Genomic DNA, 13,141 nt, shown 5'->3' with positions numbered 1-13,141 from the left:
GACAATATAAAGTGGCTATGAAAGCCTTGGATCCTGCCTGGGGAAGACACTGCAGGCACTGAAATTGCATCAGGCTGTCATTTAATGGTGCATTAAGTCCAGCTTTCAGGTTCCTGATCAAAAATGCCACAGCCTTGTGGGGTGAACCACTGATTCAGTATGAACTTGCTCCGTAAGACTGATTTGCTTTAAAAAAACAGTCAGCGGTTAGTTTCTCATTATCAGATATTGTCCACCTGCACCACTCTGACCTTTTGGTGAATCAGCTACTCTCTGTCTCCTCACAGCTGGAAAAAAACCCCATGCACTTGGGGTAAACACCACACTGGGTGCTTCATCTAATTCACCTATCACATTTGTATTGCTGGATGATACTAAGATGCCCAAGTCTCGAGATAATGATCACGTGGAGCCACAGGGTGTGTTCACCAGCAATCTGCCTTGGCTCAGCCTCTCTTGGTTCATAGGCTTCACAGGGAGAGTGAGCGCTGCTGTTGTACCTTCACAGGGAGCTGGTAACCAGAGTTCTGGAGACTCATGCCCTTATGAAGACAGGCTTCCACGTGAGCCAGCTCTCTCTCGACAAAGGATGAAAAGGTTGTGATTTGCATTGGATGTGGGAGAGAAGCAGGTCATCCTCACTCAATGCAGTTAGCATTTTTTTCTCATTCAGGATCTGATGTTGAGCTAAGCCTGATGTCACAGGTTTTCACATTCTTTCATGGGGACTCTCCGTGTGACCATGATGTGAAAGTGTGCCTGTTAGCTTCTACATTTCTTCATAAGGTATCTGTATTTTGGGTACCATCTTCCTGATGTTCTGCCTGTCAGCTAGCCCAAGGCACTGAGGGATTTGCAGTATACACGCAGTGGTGTTCCCCATCTGCAGCAAAACCTCTGGCATGTTGTATTTTAGCTGTGACATCCTTCTCCCCCCTCTTCCTCTCTCTCAGAATATCAGCACATCGGTTATTCATGTGTGAACATAGAACTTCCAGGTTGTTTGGATGATGGAAACTATCTCTAAATCAAACCTGAATGCTTCAGCCTAAAACAGACTTAGGTCAAAGTAAGAAATGAAATACCTCTTTCTTAGATATCCAAGTCTAAAGAGTGCACTGAATGTTAATTGTGGTTTTCTGCAATGTCATAGGTAAGAACCAGAGCTCAGATAATACAAGTGCTGTCTGTAAATACAGCCTAGAAGCCTGGCATTTGCTTTCCAAGAGGCTTATTCATACCAAATTGTTTTTGTATACATGAACAGGTATACAAAATGCATGTATACCTATTTTTGTATACATGCAAAAAGGTGTTTAGAGAAAGATCCAGTCATCCCACATGCTTCTAGGTATTTTAGGGACTTTAAGTTCTTTTACTGAGCTGAGGCTTAGGCACTGGCTTTTTCAGCATGGGGTAGAAAACAGCCACACATGGGGCTGGGTTTTGCTGTATGTTGGTGACTGCAAGTGTGTTTGTTATTTCTTGTGCTTACTTCTAATATTTATGTGATGTTTCCGTAGAGCTTGCTGGTTAGAGTTAACAGCAATGTGTACATATGGTGATGGACTTTTCTCAAGGTGAAGCATTGCTAAGCTAGTCTAAATATCTGGAAGGCTATACATGAAATTGTGCCTTTCATTTGTGTTTATTTTGCATTATAAAACATTGTATCATTTTCTTAGTAATAATTTCCAGCAGTGTAAGAAATTCTCTGTTCGCGTTAAAACTTGTTTTAAAATATACCCCCCTATTTAAAAACATTGTAAGGTATATTTCCTGCTGTGAAAACTTTCCATCTGAGATGGGTGATGTGGGCACTCTGAGAAATTGGCTCAGATCTAATTACTGCCCTCTTGGCTGAGTTAATCTGTAGAGGAAAAAGAAAGTTTGTTTTTCCTGTGATCATGCTCTCAATCTACCTTGAATAAACATTGTGTGGTAGTTGGCAGCAAATATTTACAGATGTTAATTAAATCGCTGTCAAATATTGAAGGATTCTTACATTGCCTGGTATTAGAAGATTTACATTTTAGATGTGGAACATACCACCTTGTCATATTTTCAGAAATTTCGTACTGAAAGAATTAATAAAGGTAGAGGAATTTGAGTTATTTCTTCCTACTCAGAATGAACAAAATTACTTTGCTGTGCCAGTTGTCTCTGTAACGGATATTTGTAATTTTTGTGTTCAGGTAAGGAGTTACCATTCCTGACTGTGATGAATGCTTTTTTAGATTACGCTGGTCAGCAATTTTATTCTGTTTGGCAGTCTCAGAAAGGGAATATAAAATAAAAATTGGCAAGTACTTTTGTTCAAATACTTTGAATGCTTTGTAGATGGGTGAGAGCAATGGCAGAGCTGATCTGCTCTGTAGGATTTGTGGTCTGAAGCATATGAAGTGAATCATGTAATTGCATGAGAATAAATATGTCTGAGGGCCTGTGAATTGCTGGTGATGAGCCCACCCATAAAGCAATGATTCTTATTTTTATATGAGCTTTCTTGCAATTGGAATCTTCTCACATCTCTCCACCATTTTATGGGAAAGCGATGTCTTAGTGTGCCAGTGGCTGCAGACTACTTAGCCAAATAGCAACTGAGTACAGATCTTTTGAGTGGTTTGATCTATCTATGGTTTATGCCAATCCAAGTTATAGAATTAAAAGGATGAATTGGCACTCTTTTTGCTGCAACATGCCTTCCAAAGCTGTTAAGGTGAAATGCTGCTCTGTGTGAGTCATACCAAAGCCAACCCAGCAGCACTAAAGTAATTATTCTCTTGTGTGTTCAGGATACTCAGGAATGAAACGTGATGAAAAGGAGGAACTTAATGGCTATAAGCTAGCAGGAGCACTGGTGCTAATAGGAAAAAAAAAACCTTGGAAAAATGGCTTTCTCTGGTCTTGTGCAGTCAATTTCTTTGTGAAATTCTGTGCTTCCCCTCAGATAAAAGGGTGTAGAGCAGGTCTTTGTGGGTCAAATGGTTCAACTCCTCAGCTATTTGGAAGTGCTGCTAGTCAGCAGGATGTCCCGACTGTGGAAATGATTCAGCAGAAGAACAAATCTTAACTGAGGGTGTGTTTGGTGTTAGACTAAGGAGGTGGAGATCACCAGAGCTCAGGAGCAAAGTCCCAGTGCTAGGTGCCAGGTCACCTCCTAGGAGAGCACTGCACATCACCCCAAGGGCTTCCTTTTGTGAAATGGGATTCCAGCTTCTCCGTGAAAGCCTCTTGTTAATGCGTATGTGCTGCTTCACCTGGTGCTGCTGGAAAGAAGCAGCAGCCTTCTGGACTCCCCGTGCCTCTGCAAAGTTTGCCATCTGAGAAAGGAAAACATCTCCTGGCCTTTTGCAGAAAGTCTTATCTGTTGAAAGGTGCCAGGACCGACTTTGCTGGTCTGTCTGTCCCCTTGTTCTTCAGGGACAGCAGCAGCACTGCCAGTCCCAGCTGCAGGGTATGAGTTTGGGGGCAAACCTCCACTAGCTGATCTGTGTCCCAGCACCTGCAGGGTCACGACGCACCCTGAACGGACCATGGACTTGAGCAGCGAAGTCACAGGGAGAGCACCCTGCTGTGCTGTGCCAGCTCACAGTTGGGTGCCAGGCGAGTGAGTGATGGGGAAGGGTTGGATTTTAACTGTACCTGACTTGATGGCCTGCAGAAATATTCAGGGACAGAATTAATTTGGGGAGTGCAATGGTTTGAGCAGAAGTTTAAGGACTGCATACAACTACGTGTGTTGTGTTTTGAGTCCCATCTGAGCCTGTGTGCTGGCTGGGCTGACCTTGTTCGCCCTGTGCCCCACTGCCCTGCTGGCAAAGTGGGAGATAAGCAGGGAGTTGCTATGAGGAAAAACAGGCTGATTTTGCTTCATGAATAAATGTAAAAAAGGATCCTTCTCCAGAAGCAGAGGATCAAAGTTTTCCTTTATTCATAATCTGTCTTTACAATATTTTGAAACATTTAAGTTAAGCCAACAGTGAATTCTGTAGAGGCAATGTTTTCTGGCTTGACAATGACACTTCGCTAAATTCTCATGCCATCCTGTGAGATTATTTTCTACTTTGAGACATCATCCTCCTATTCCATTGCTTTATGTTCAGAGCTGCTCCAAGTACAAGCCTTTGCTTTGTAGCCTATAGCATTTCCTAAAAGCAGCTGTTTCTTGGAGCAACTTCCTGAAGATCAGACTGCTCATGTGGATTCAAAAGAAACATCTAACCAGAGCCTGCCCATCCCTTGTACCATCTGAAAGTTAAGCTGCTAGCTGTCAGTACCAGCAGTAGTGTCTCTGTAGTTAGAATTTTGCCTGTCTTGCTTCAGATTTTAGCAACTCAAATAATATATGTTGCTGCTTATAATTTACTGATGCTGCAGCTCATTAAGAGGCAAAATTTCTAGTAATACTTTACACAAAATGTGAATTGAAATTTGCAGAGAATGGATTTCTGTAGCCATAGGGCTGTCTACGTTGTTTGTCACATTTACATGAAAATGCTATTAGTAAGGTTGATCTTCCTTAAATGCGTGTATTCCTTTCTTTTTTTCAGTTGTATGCCTTGCTTATAGACCACACTTTATTCTCCAAGTTAAATTTATATCTTTTTTGAAAGAATATGGAAAAGTCCATGTGTTATGGAAATAATCTACACAACATGCTTCAAATCTGACCTAAAACATCAAGGAAATCTATCAAAAAAAGCTGTCAGTTATGTGCCTAAGAGTCTTTAAGAAGTTCTTTAGATAACATAGTTTTGCCATACAACTTGGACCTGCAACAGTGGGCTGCCTTCTTGTTACGTTTGGATTTTCTCTTAATTCACTCAAGAATTACTTTTCTTCTGATATTCATCTGCTACTTTGACGATGTTGGCTTTGGGTTAGGCTCTCTGTGGTGAGCATTGAGTGTTGGTCATTTTACTGAAACCCTCTTCTAACACTTTTTTTTTTGTGCTTTTAGCCACTGACGATATTGTTAAAGTTGAAGTCTGGGATGTAGTTGACAAAGGTAAGATTTGTAACTTCCTTTCTAATGGAGGTTCCTTGTTCTTTCTCTATTTTAGTTAAAGACTTACAGGGAATTCAGAAATACCTGCTTGCTTCTACTTTAGAAAAATGTCTGTACTTATTTTTTTCAAGTGCATGGATGTTACTTCCTGAAAAAATATGCAGAGGAGAGAGGAGTCTGCTATGCTAGAGCCCATTATTTGAAGTCTAAACTTCAGATCAAACCCACCGTTCAGAAGAAGTTGTTTCATGTGCAGTGTTATCTGCAGTGAATAATGTATGCAGGAGGGAAGGATGAAAGAGTAGCCAATTACTGAAATTCACTTAGGACAGAAAATGCAATATATGTAATCCAAAATCTTTTCTAAATACTTAGCCAAGGGAAGTATTATGATATATAAATATTTTTCATTAGTTTTCAGTTGTCAGAGTATAACGTTCTGCTTTATAAAAAATAAAAACAAACCCCAAAACATACGTGAAGACACAATTTGGATGCAGTGGAATCTGTTCCTGTAAGGGGTTGGGGTTCAGATGTAAATCTTAACAGCCCATTCTGTAGCCCCAAATGCAGCTGGTGGTTGGCTTTTAAGAGGCATTTTGTGCCAGCCAAGCTCCTGGTTTAAAGTGTGAGTATAGTCAGGAAAGCAGCTTTACAAGCGAGCGTCTCGCGCTCCGTGAGTTGTGCTCCTTGTTTGTGTGTTTCTGTTGGTCAAATCTGTTGACCGCAGTCATCGAAACTTAAATTTCTGTGGTTGTCTGCTGCGACCTTTCCTGCAGCCTTAGCTAGAATCTGTGCTGGCATGCATTCCCCAGCAGAACTGCATCCTAGGTGGGCTACTTCTGCTGTACCACCAACTTACACATGTGTTAACACCAAAAATGAAGAACGTAAGTACTATAGGGAGTGGGAAAGGGAGAAATGTAATTTTTCATTGAGGTAAATTGTATTCAAAACAGTAGCAAAGGTAGTTAAAGATAGCAGCTGTAGCTCAGATGCATAATGGAGCCTTTAGGTTAAACCCGAGGCAGTAACTTTAAATGAAAATCCTGAGCACTTTATCTTTTTATTCTTTTAAACCCTTGTTTTCACAGCGTAGACGAAATCTTACTTAGGTCAGAGTTACTGCTGAAGTCAGCCTAATTACAGTTTGGCTTTTAGATCCTAGGATAACAAGTGCAGGGCCGGAATCTGAGCAAAACATCTGTTTTCTCGCAGCCTTGCAACTTTGGTATGAATGGATACGGAGTTAATTTGGGAATCGTGTGGTTCCAGCATTTATTTCTGTGAATAGCTTCTCTGAGCAGAATCGTCTTCTCAACTAGAGACTTACCATTTTTTTGGCAAAAAGGATTGGATTTGATACATGCAGATGTTGATTACAGCTCTTCTGATTCTGCTTTCATTTCTGACAGTGGAGCATGTGTTAGAAATCTAAAGGGACTCTTTTCTCCCCACTTCATATTCTTTTGAAATAAAACTCATTCTGTTAAGATTCCTCTTATGGACCACAGATATGTATTTTTATGTAATCAAATGTACTCAGCCAATGTGTAAAAATTCAGATCATCATGGTACAACGAAATCAAATCCTTTCAAGTACAACTTCAGGAAAATGTGCTTGCTCATATCTAACTTTCATCTTAATGTTACCTTATGACATTTTTGTTCTTCCTTCTATATGCTTAGGACAAAAAATCCTCCTGCGTGATGCTTTCGGTGAGAGCAACACTAGTCTAGACTGTAGACTTTTAGTATTGAAGTATCCACTGCTGCTGCAGCATAGTGCTGACAAGGCCTGATCCTCCTTTTTTTCCTTCCCTACCAGATCCTGGCTAAAGCGCATATTTAGAGTTGTGCAGAATGCTGCATTTTTCCAGCTGGATTTGAAACTGCCATAAAATGCACGTTCTGAACATGCATTTCAACGTACACTGTTACCCAAGCTAATTTTTTTTGCCAGTGTTTCCCCATTTTGGAAGAATTTTTCCTTGTTAGAGAGAATTAATAGACCTCTATTTAAATGAAGATATTTGAAAATGTGTTGAAAGCCTGATGTGGGGATGTAGCTAGACTGTCTAAAAGATGTATCCATAAACTGCAGTTTTCAACTTTAGTCTTGCAAAGTGGCTTCGGCCTCTTCTCTGCTGTGCAGTGCTGCTGTTCTTCATGTCCCGGTGTGAACATGCACCAGAGGATTGGGGAAACTTAATGAATCGCACCCTTGATGTGCATTTTTGGACTGAAGTTAAATGTGGTTTTACTAAGTGGTATTTCTCCTCACGCTTACCAGCAGTGTGCCTCCCTGTCCTTGTTAGTTCAGCAGTGTGCTTTGATTTTTCCCTCCAGACTGTTCCAAGTGCAAGAGGCAGCTCGGTTGGGTCTGCCTGGCTGGTGGTTTAGCTTGGTGTCATTTGTTTAGCACATAGATGTTAATTTGGAAGTGTGGAGAGATTTGTAGTGAAAGTTTAAAACCTGTGAGGTTGGTCAGTGTGGTGAAGCAGCAGGGAATGGCAGCTGCTATACTGTACTGCTCCTCTTAACTTTTTCTTGATTCTTTGGGTTTGTTTTTTTTCTTAATGTGCAAAGTCACTACAGTACAGACTCCCCTGCAGCCTGCTGTTTTCTTCTTGGGCCTGCTCAGAGAGCTGGGCTCATTTGTGTAATGATGCCATTTGTTAAAACCTTAACAAGTAGAGCTTGCCCCCAGCTATGGATTGTATTGAATTTTGTGTGGCATGTGTAGTAAATACCATCTCCTTTGCTGCCCTTGGGTCTAATAGAGCATAGGAAAGATATCTCTCAGCAAAAAGTCAGATCCTGACTCATCTTTCTGGCTTTGCAGCAAGTTGTATAACTACTGCAGGTCATAAAGCTGTAATAGATCCTGAATGCAGAGAAGCTGTTTGAATGCAGGTGATTCAAGAAGAATTCTGATCTCCTGTCTTGTAACTTATGCTAGTTCGGTTCCTGCACCTTTTCTCATATGCTAACTGAAGGGCTTAAACCATGGTTTTTTCTGTTGCCCCCAAAACAGCATAAACTCTTTCCCTCATGGAGATTCCTTTCCTCTCCCTGCCCTTTCATCCCTCTCCCTCCCAGAGGTGTGCTGCAAGAAGGAGAAAGGTTCAGAATTAATATTTCTGTTATTTTCAGGTGTCGTTAAGTGAGATAACACTGGGGATGCAAATATTCTAGACATGTGTTTTTGAATGGTGAACAGAAGCATCTTGCTCACACTGTGGACAGCATTTGTTGGCAAGCTGTACTGAATCCTTGCTGTCCTGCAACAAAACTGATGGTACACAGAGGTGCAGAAGCTCTCAGGTGCTGGCCAGGAACCCAGTTCTCTGGTGTTGAGTAAGAATTGTTCTGTAGACTTCAGGGCACTGCTGCAAGGTTATTTGGCTTCAGTGTTGCTATTATGCCTGTAAATAAGGAGCAGTCATAGTTCTAGGTAGAGAAGCAGGGCAATCGGAACATGAAGACCCTTGCTTTCTAATTGAGGTTCCTAGATTGCACATTAGTGCAGCCTTAAACACAGGACCATGTTCATACAACAACACAATCTTCATGGTGCACTTCCCTTTACAGGCTGAATTGCATCTTTTAATTACATACGTCTTGTCTTTATCTGGTTCATCCTGCAGTTTTGGCTCCAAAAATAGACACTGTGCATGAATATGTACACACATGCGCTTTTCAGCTCCCCTACTCCTTTATAGATGACCTCCTTTACAGCAGCGATGAGCATCATGTAAGAATATTACTCATTCCTCTTGATACACACATAAAGCCATAAGGAGGGAGAGGGGTGCGAGTCATACTCGCTCTCAAAGCATTGGTTGTAAACGTGGCCAGGTTAGAAAGAAGATTGCTCCCACCTTGATTGCTCTGGGTGGGAGAACTATGAAGAGTATTTGTGGGTTTTTTGGCTTTTGTTTTAATACGTAGAAATTCAGGTCATGGCAAGCATAATTTAGCAGTAACTGCAGAAAAAGTGATGTTTTGATATTCAGAGAAGCCACACAAATGCCACTGACTTGAAGTGAATTTAATTGAAGTGGGAAAAGACATGCACATCCTAGACATCCCACACTTTGAGTTGCTCTGGGAAAAAATCAGAGCCCATACTTGGATCTTCCAGGGAGATACATTGTACGAATAGGGAAGGATCAGGATTAATATTTCTGCTACTTTCAGATGTCAACAGTAAGATGACACGAGGGGATCAAACATTTTTTAGCGGTGCACAGAAGAACCCACCAGACACAGTGTCAGGGTATAAGAGCTGGAATCTCTTGATATCCTGCAGCATTAAACTTTCATGAATAACTTGTGTTTCGTAACTGTTTATCCTTGACCTGTGTGCAAAAAGAACAGAACACTTTGTTGCACATGCAGCATCTGGCAGAACCATGAATTTTACAAGTTGTTGCTCTGCGTTAATCAGCAGAGGTGAATAGTCGGTGGAAGCTATTTTGGTCCCAAGTGCTGCAGAGTCTTTTAAAGAGTCGGTGAGAGTTTTTTTTGCAGGTGCATCCGATCTGCCAACACTTTCTGTTGTCAGTGTCACAGGGAATTTCTAGAAATTATGAGAAGGAATTCCAAGCCTCTGCCATTATAATTTAGTTAACTCATCATTATCTTGACTAGGAAAATACAGAACAAAGTTAATTCAGCGGTACAGTTCTTAATTGCTCTCAGTAGCATCTGGAAGATATTTGGTATCTGTAAAACATAACTCCACACCTTGCAGGGTTATTAATTTTGCAGTGCTCATCATTTGATAAAACTCTGGACTCTGCTGTACATAGAGTTTAAAAAATATCTGGGAGGTGAAGACAGATTTTTTCACGGTATGTCCACACTAAACTTCTTTGGCCGTAGGTGAAAGAAGATGTCCTCACCCTTACACATTGAGACTCCTGGCAGTCCTTAGTGCTGAGTGTCTACACCAGAAAATCATGTTAGCTGATTGCTGCTCTGCTAATTGTAGGTACAGATACATGGTGTTTTCTTCTCTGTCTGCTGTGGTTGCAGGCTTTAAGATTTGGAAACATGATTACAGCGTAACTGATGTAATGCAAAATTTTCAGGGAGCCTGAGGTTTCAAAACACCACCTCCTTTTTTGGGGGTGCTGAGTCAAATGGCAGTGGTACTTTAAAATGTCAGTTTGCAAACTTATCAAGTGCTTACTGAAGCTGTAAGAAAAGGGAGAAGTCTCAGGGGGATCTGTCCTTTAAGTGTAAGGGCTCTATGCACGTGCCTTAGAGGAAGCAGATGAGTTGGAGAGAAACTGTTAGATTTCTCCAGATGGGATTGTGGCTGCGAGACTGTAGGGCAAGTTTTCTAGTTCTAAACACTGCTCCAAGTGTTTAGCCTGTTGCCTCTTGCACTTTTCCTGTGAGCTTAGAGTTTCATCTGTTCTCTAGCTTATTTTTGTGTGCGTGTCTCTAGAGCGTGTGGCTTTGGATGGTGCCTCTGGAGGATTTCCTTTCTGCGCCTTCGCTGGTGATGACCAGACCTGACCCTCTGGCTCTGGCCTTTCACACACCTGTAGGCTGTCTTTCTACTTCTCCACAGCCCCCTTGCCACAGTTTATTTGATTTTGCTTGGATTTCCCCCTGTTCTGTCTGTCTTCTGGCTGTTAAATTTTCATAATCTGGCTCCCCCCTTTTTTTTTTTTGGTCACAAGTCAGCCCAAAGCACCCAGTGCACTCTGAGATCATGTTTTTTGACAAGACTGCTTGCTTCAGGTCAGTGACGTAGCACAGCAGCGTCATAGCATCTCTCAGGAAGGCTGTGTACGTAGTTGTGCAGTTCAGTCATAGCAGCCCCACGATCTTTTGCTTCTTCAACATTAGTGCAACAAAAAAGGGCAACAAAACCCCTTCCCTTTGTGGTCAGGGAGTGCACCAAACCCTCTATTATTCAGTCATTGTGACTTTATGCTGTGAAGAGCATGGTTTAAGCTACTTCAGGCTTTCTTCCTATTCATCTTTGAATTAGAGTGGCTAGTGTTCTTGAACAGGGTAGCTGGTGTTCTTCAGCAAGGCATGCCTGTCCCACCCCTCCTCATTCCCCATGCTTATAGTAGAAGTTGGATCTGCTTTTAAGGTCATGTTCAGAATGCTGTAGTCCTGCTCAGACCCATCCAGGAGATCCTGGAGTTCTCTGCCCAGTGTAATGCATTTTTATTTTATTTTTTTTTTTACAATTCTTTTTAAGGAAAATGCAAAAAGCGAGGAGATGGTTTGAAACTGGAAAATGACCCTCAGGAGGTGAGTCACCTTGAATGCAGATGTCTGCCTCTTAACAGGAGGTCTCTAGTCCACCTTTGGTCCATGGACAGTAAGTTCTATACTTGTTTCTGCTTTAAGGCCGGCCTAGGAGGCAGATGAGGGGCAGTGTGATCCCTAATGCTCTTCAGTCTTTTGCCTGTGCATTTTATCCCTGTTTCTGCCTTCACCACAACTTTCCTGCTGTTTTCCATTTTGTCTTTTGGGAATGACTGCACCCCAGATGTTTACTCCGTAGCTTTGTACCTGTCTGCACATGGTCAGTGGCAGGAAGTCCTTTTGTGATGGAATTCTTGTGAGGTGTGGAGGAGTCATTTGATGCCATGCTCTCTGGCCGCTCCATAAAACTGGGCTAACAATTACCTTTTAACACCCTTTGAAATAACAGAGGAGGAAGGGTCAATAGAAGTGCCACCTAGCACATAAAAGTAAACAGAGTGGCTTTCTCAAGGCTTTTCCATGAGCATATCTCCTTTGGATCTTCTGCTGTAGAACAAAGTGCTGTATGGAAGACCATACTACCACGTTCCCCAAACTGCATTTGGGCTGCCAGTGCACTTCCATGGCATCTCTTTCAAAAGATGTATGATTTTATCCCCAAGAAAAATTCATTTTAAAGGCCCTTGATTCCATGATCTATGCTGCAGCTCTTAAAGAGCTTTATTGCTCCTGTATCAGTGCCTTTGGGGGCTCAGTGCACGGGCAAGTTCTGGTACTTGCTCCATAACCACTTTGTTGAAATTGGTGAGAAAAGCAGCGTCACTGATAGGCAGAGAGCTGAACACTTGGTTCTGGGGATGGGTCAGGGCAGCGAAGAGTTACCTGTTTCACCAGGGTGCCAGTCCCACTCAATCTGTGCAGTCCAATTAGGAAAATTTTCTTTTAAAATATTCTCCTATGGGAAAAAGCTTTTATGAGAACAGATACCACAGCTGCTTCTTCCTTCGCAAACGTGACCAGTACTGTATTTTGCAGCATGTAGAATCCAAATGATGAAAAGCAATTCAGGTACTAATAAATACTTTTGGCCCTGAATGGGAGAAATTCAGTGGAAACTTCATCCTGGCTTTATACCCAGAAGCATTAGAAGTACGGTCAATATTTGGGTTGGCAAAGAGATGAAATGGGAGCTGTGTCCTCTGTCCTCCATCCTGTAGCTTATATGGAGTTGTCTTGCCAGTGCAGGATTTGGGGGCACAGGGGAAAGAGTCGGGGGAGTGGGGGGTGGGGGGGTAGCATTTGCTGTCAGACATGGGTTTTTTCAGGCATTGTCAGGTGCTTCACGTGCAGCTCATATGGGCAGTGGAAGCTGCGAACCACCAGATATCTTGCTTAAACAATGATGATGTGAAATCCACAGGTAATTCTTACAGTGGGCTGTCACTTTAGAAAGTTTACCTGTTCAGCACTGTATCAGTTGTGTTCTGTGCAAGCCTGAAGTTGAATCAAGTTATTTACTGCCTCTTTGGCTTTATTTCCTCAGGCAGAGTCAGAGATGGCTCTGGATGCAGAGTTCCTGGATGTCTATAAGAACTGCAATGGTGTAGTGATGATGTTTGACATCACCAAACAGTGGTAAGACATCTTCAGTGGCATGCACCATGTGATTATCGCTTGTTTAATGAAAACAAATGACTTCTAGACCTCTTGATTCCCAGATGGACTCTAGAGCTGATAACCAGCCTAATGAGTTGTATCTCTTAAAACAGTAGCTTTCTCTTCTGACACGTCTTTTAATATACTCCTCTCCTGGGTTTGTTTCAAACAGGCAGTCTCCCTGTGGGCTTGCATACTGCAGTTTCTCAGATACTGCTGTCTGAGGCTTGC

The 13,141-nt window shown here is 42.0% G+C and overlaps 1 protein-coding gene across 3 annotated transcripts in view; it reads left to right on the top strand.

The window, feature by feature from the left end:
• The window catches only part of RABL6 (RAB, member RAS oncogene family like 6), a 58,688-nt gene that overhangs the window by 9,598 nt on the left and 35,949 nt on the right, over positions 1-13,141 (top strand). For 2 of the 3 annotated variants that reach the window (XM_055720356.1, XM_055720357.1), the window contains 3 exons: positions 4,964-5,011; positions 11,244-11,296; positions 12,798-12,889. In XM_055720356.1, coding sequence (XP_055576331.1) covers positions 4,964-5,011; positions 11,244-11,296; positions 12,798-12,889 — 193 coding nt within the window. Of the gene's footprint in view, positions 1-4,963; positions 5,012-6,700; positions 6,731-11,243; positions 11,297-12,797; positions 12,890-13,141 lie in introns of all 3 variants that reach the window. The other variant, XM_055720355.1, reaches the window with a different exon arrangement.

The sequence above is a fragment of the Falco cherrug genome, chromosome 9 (assembly GCF_023634085.1).
Source record: "Falco cherrug isolate bFalChe1 chromosome 9, bFalChe1.pri, whole genome shotgun sequence".
Taxonomy (NCBI): Eukaryota; Metazoa; Chordata; class Aves; order Falconiformes; family Falconidae; genus Falco; species Falco cherrug.
This window is presented reverse-complemented; position numbering and strand designations above follow the sequence as displayed.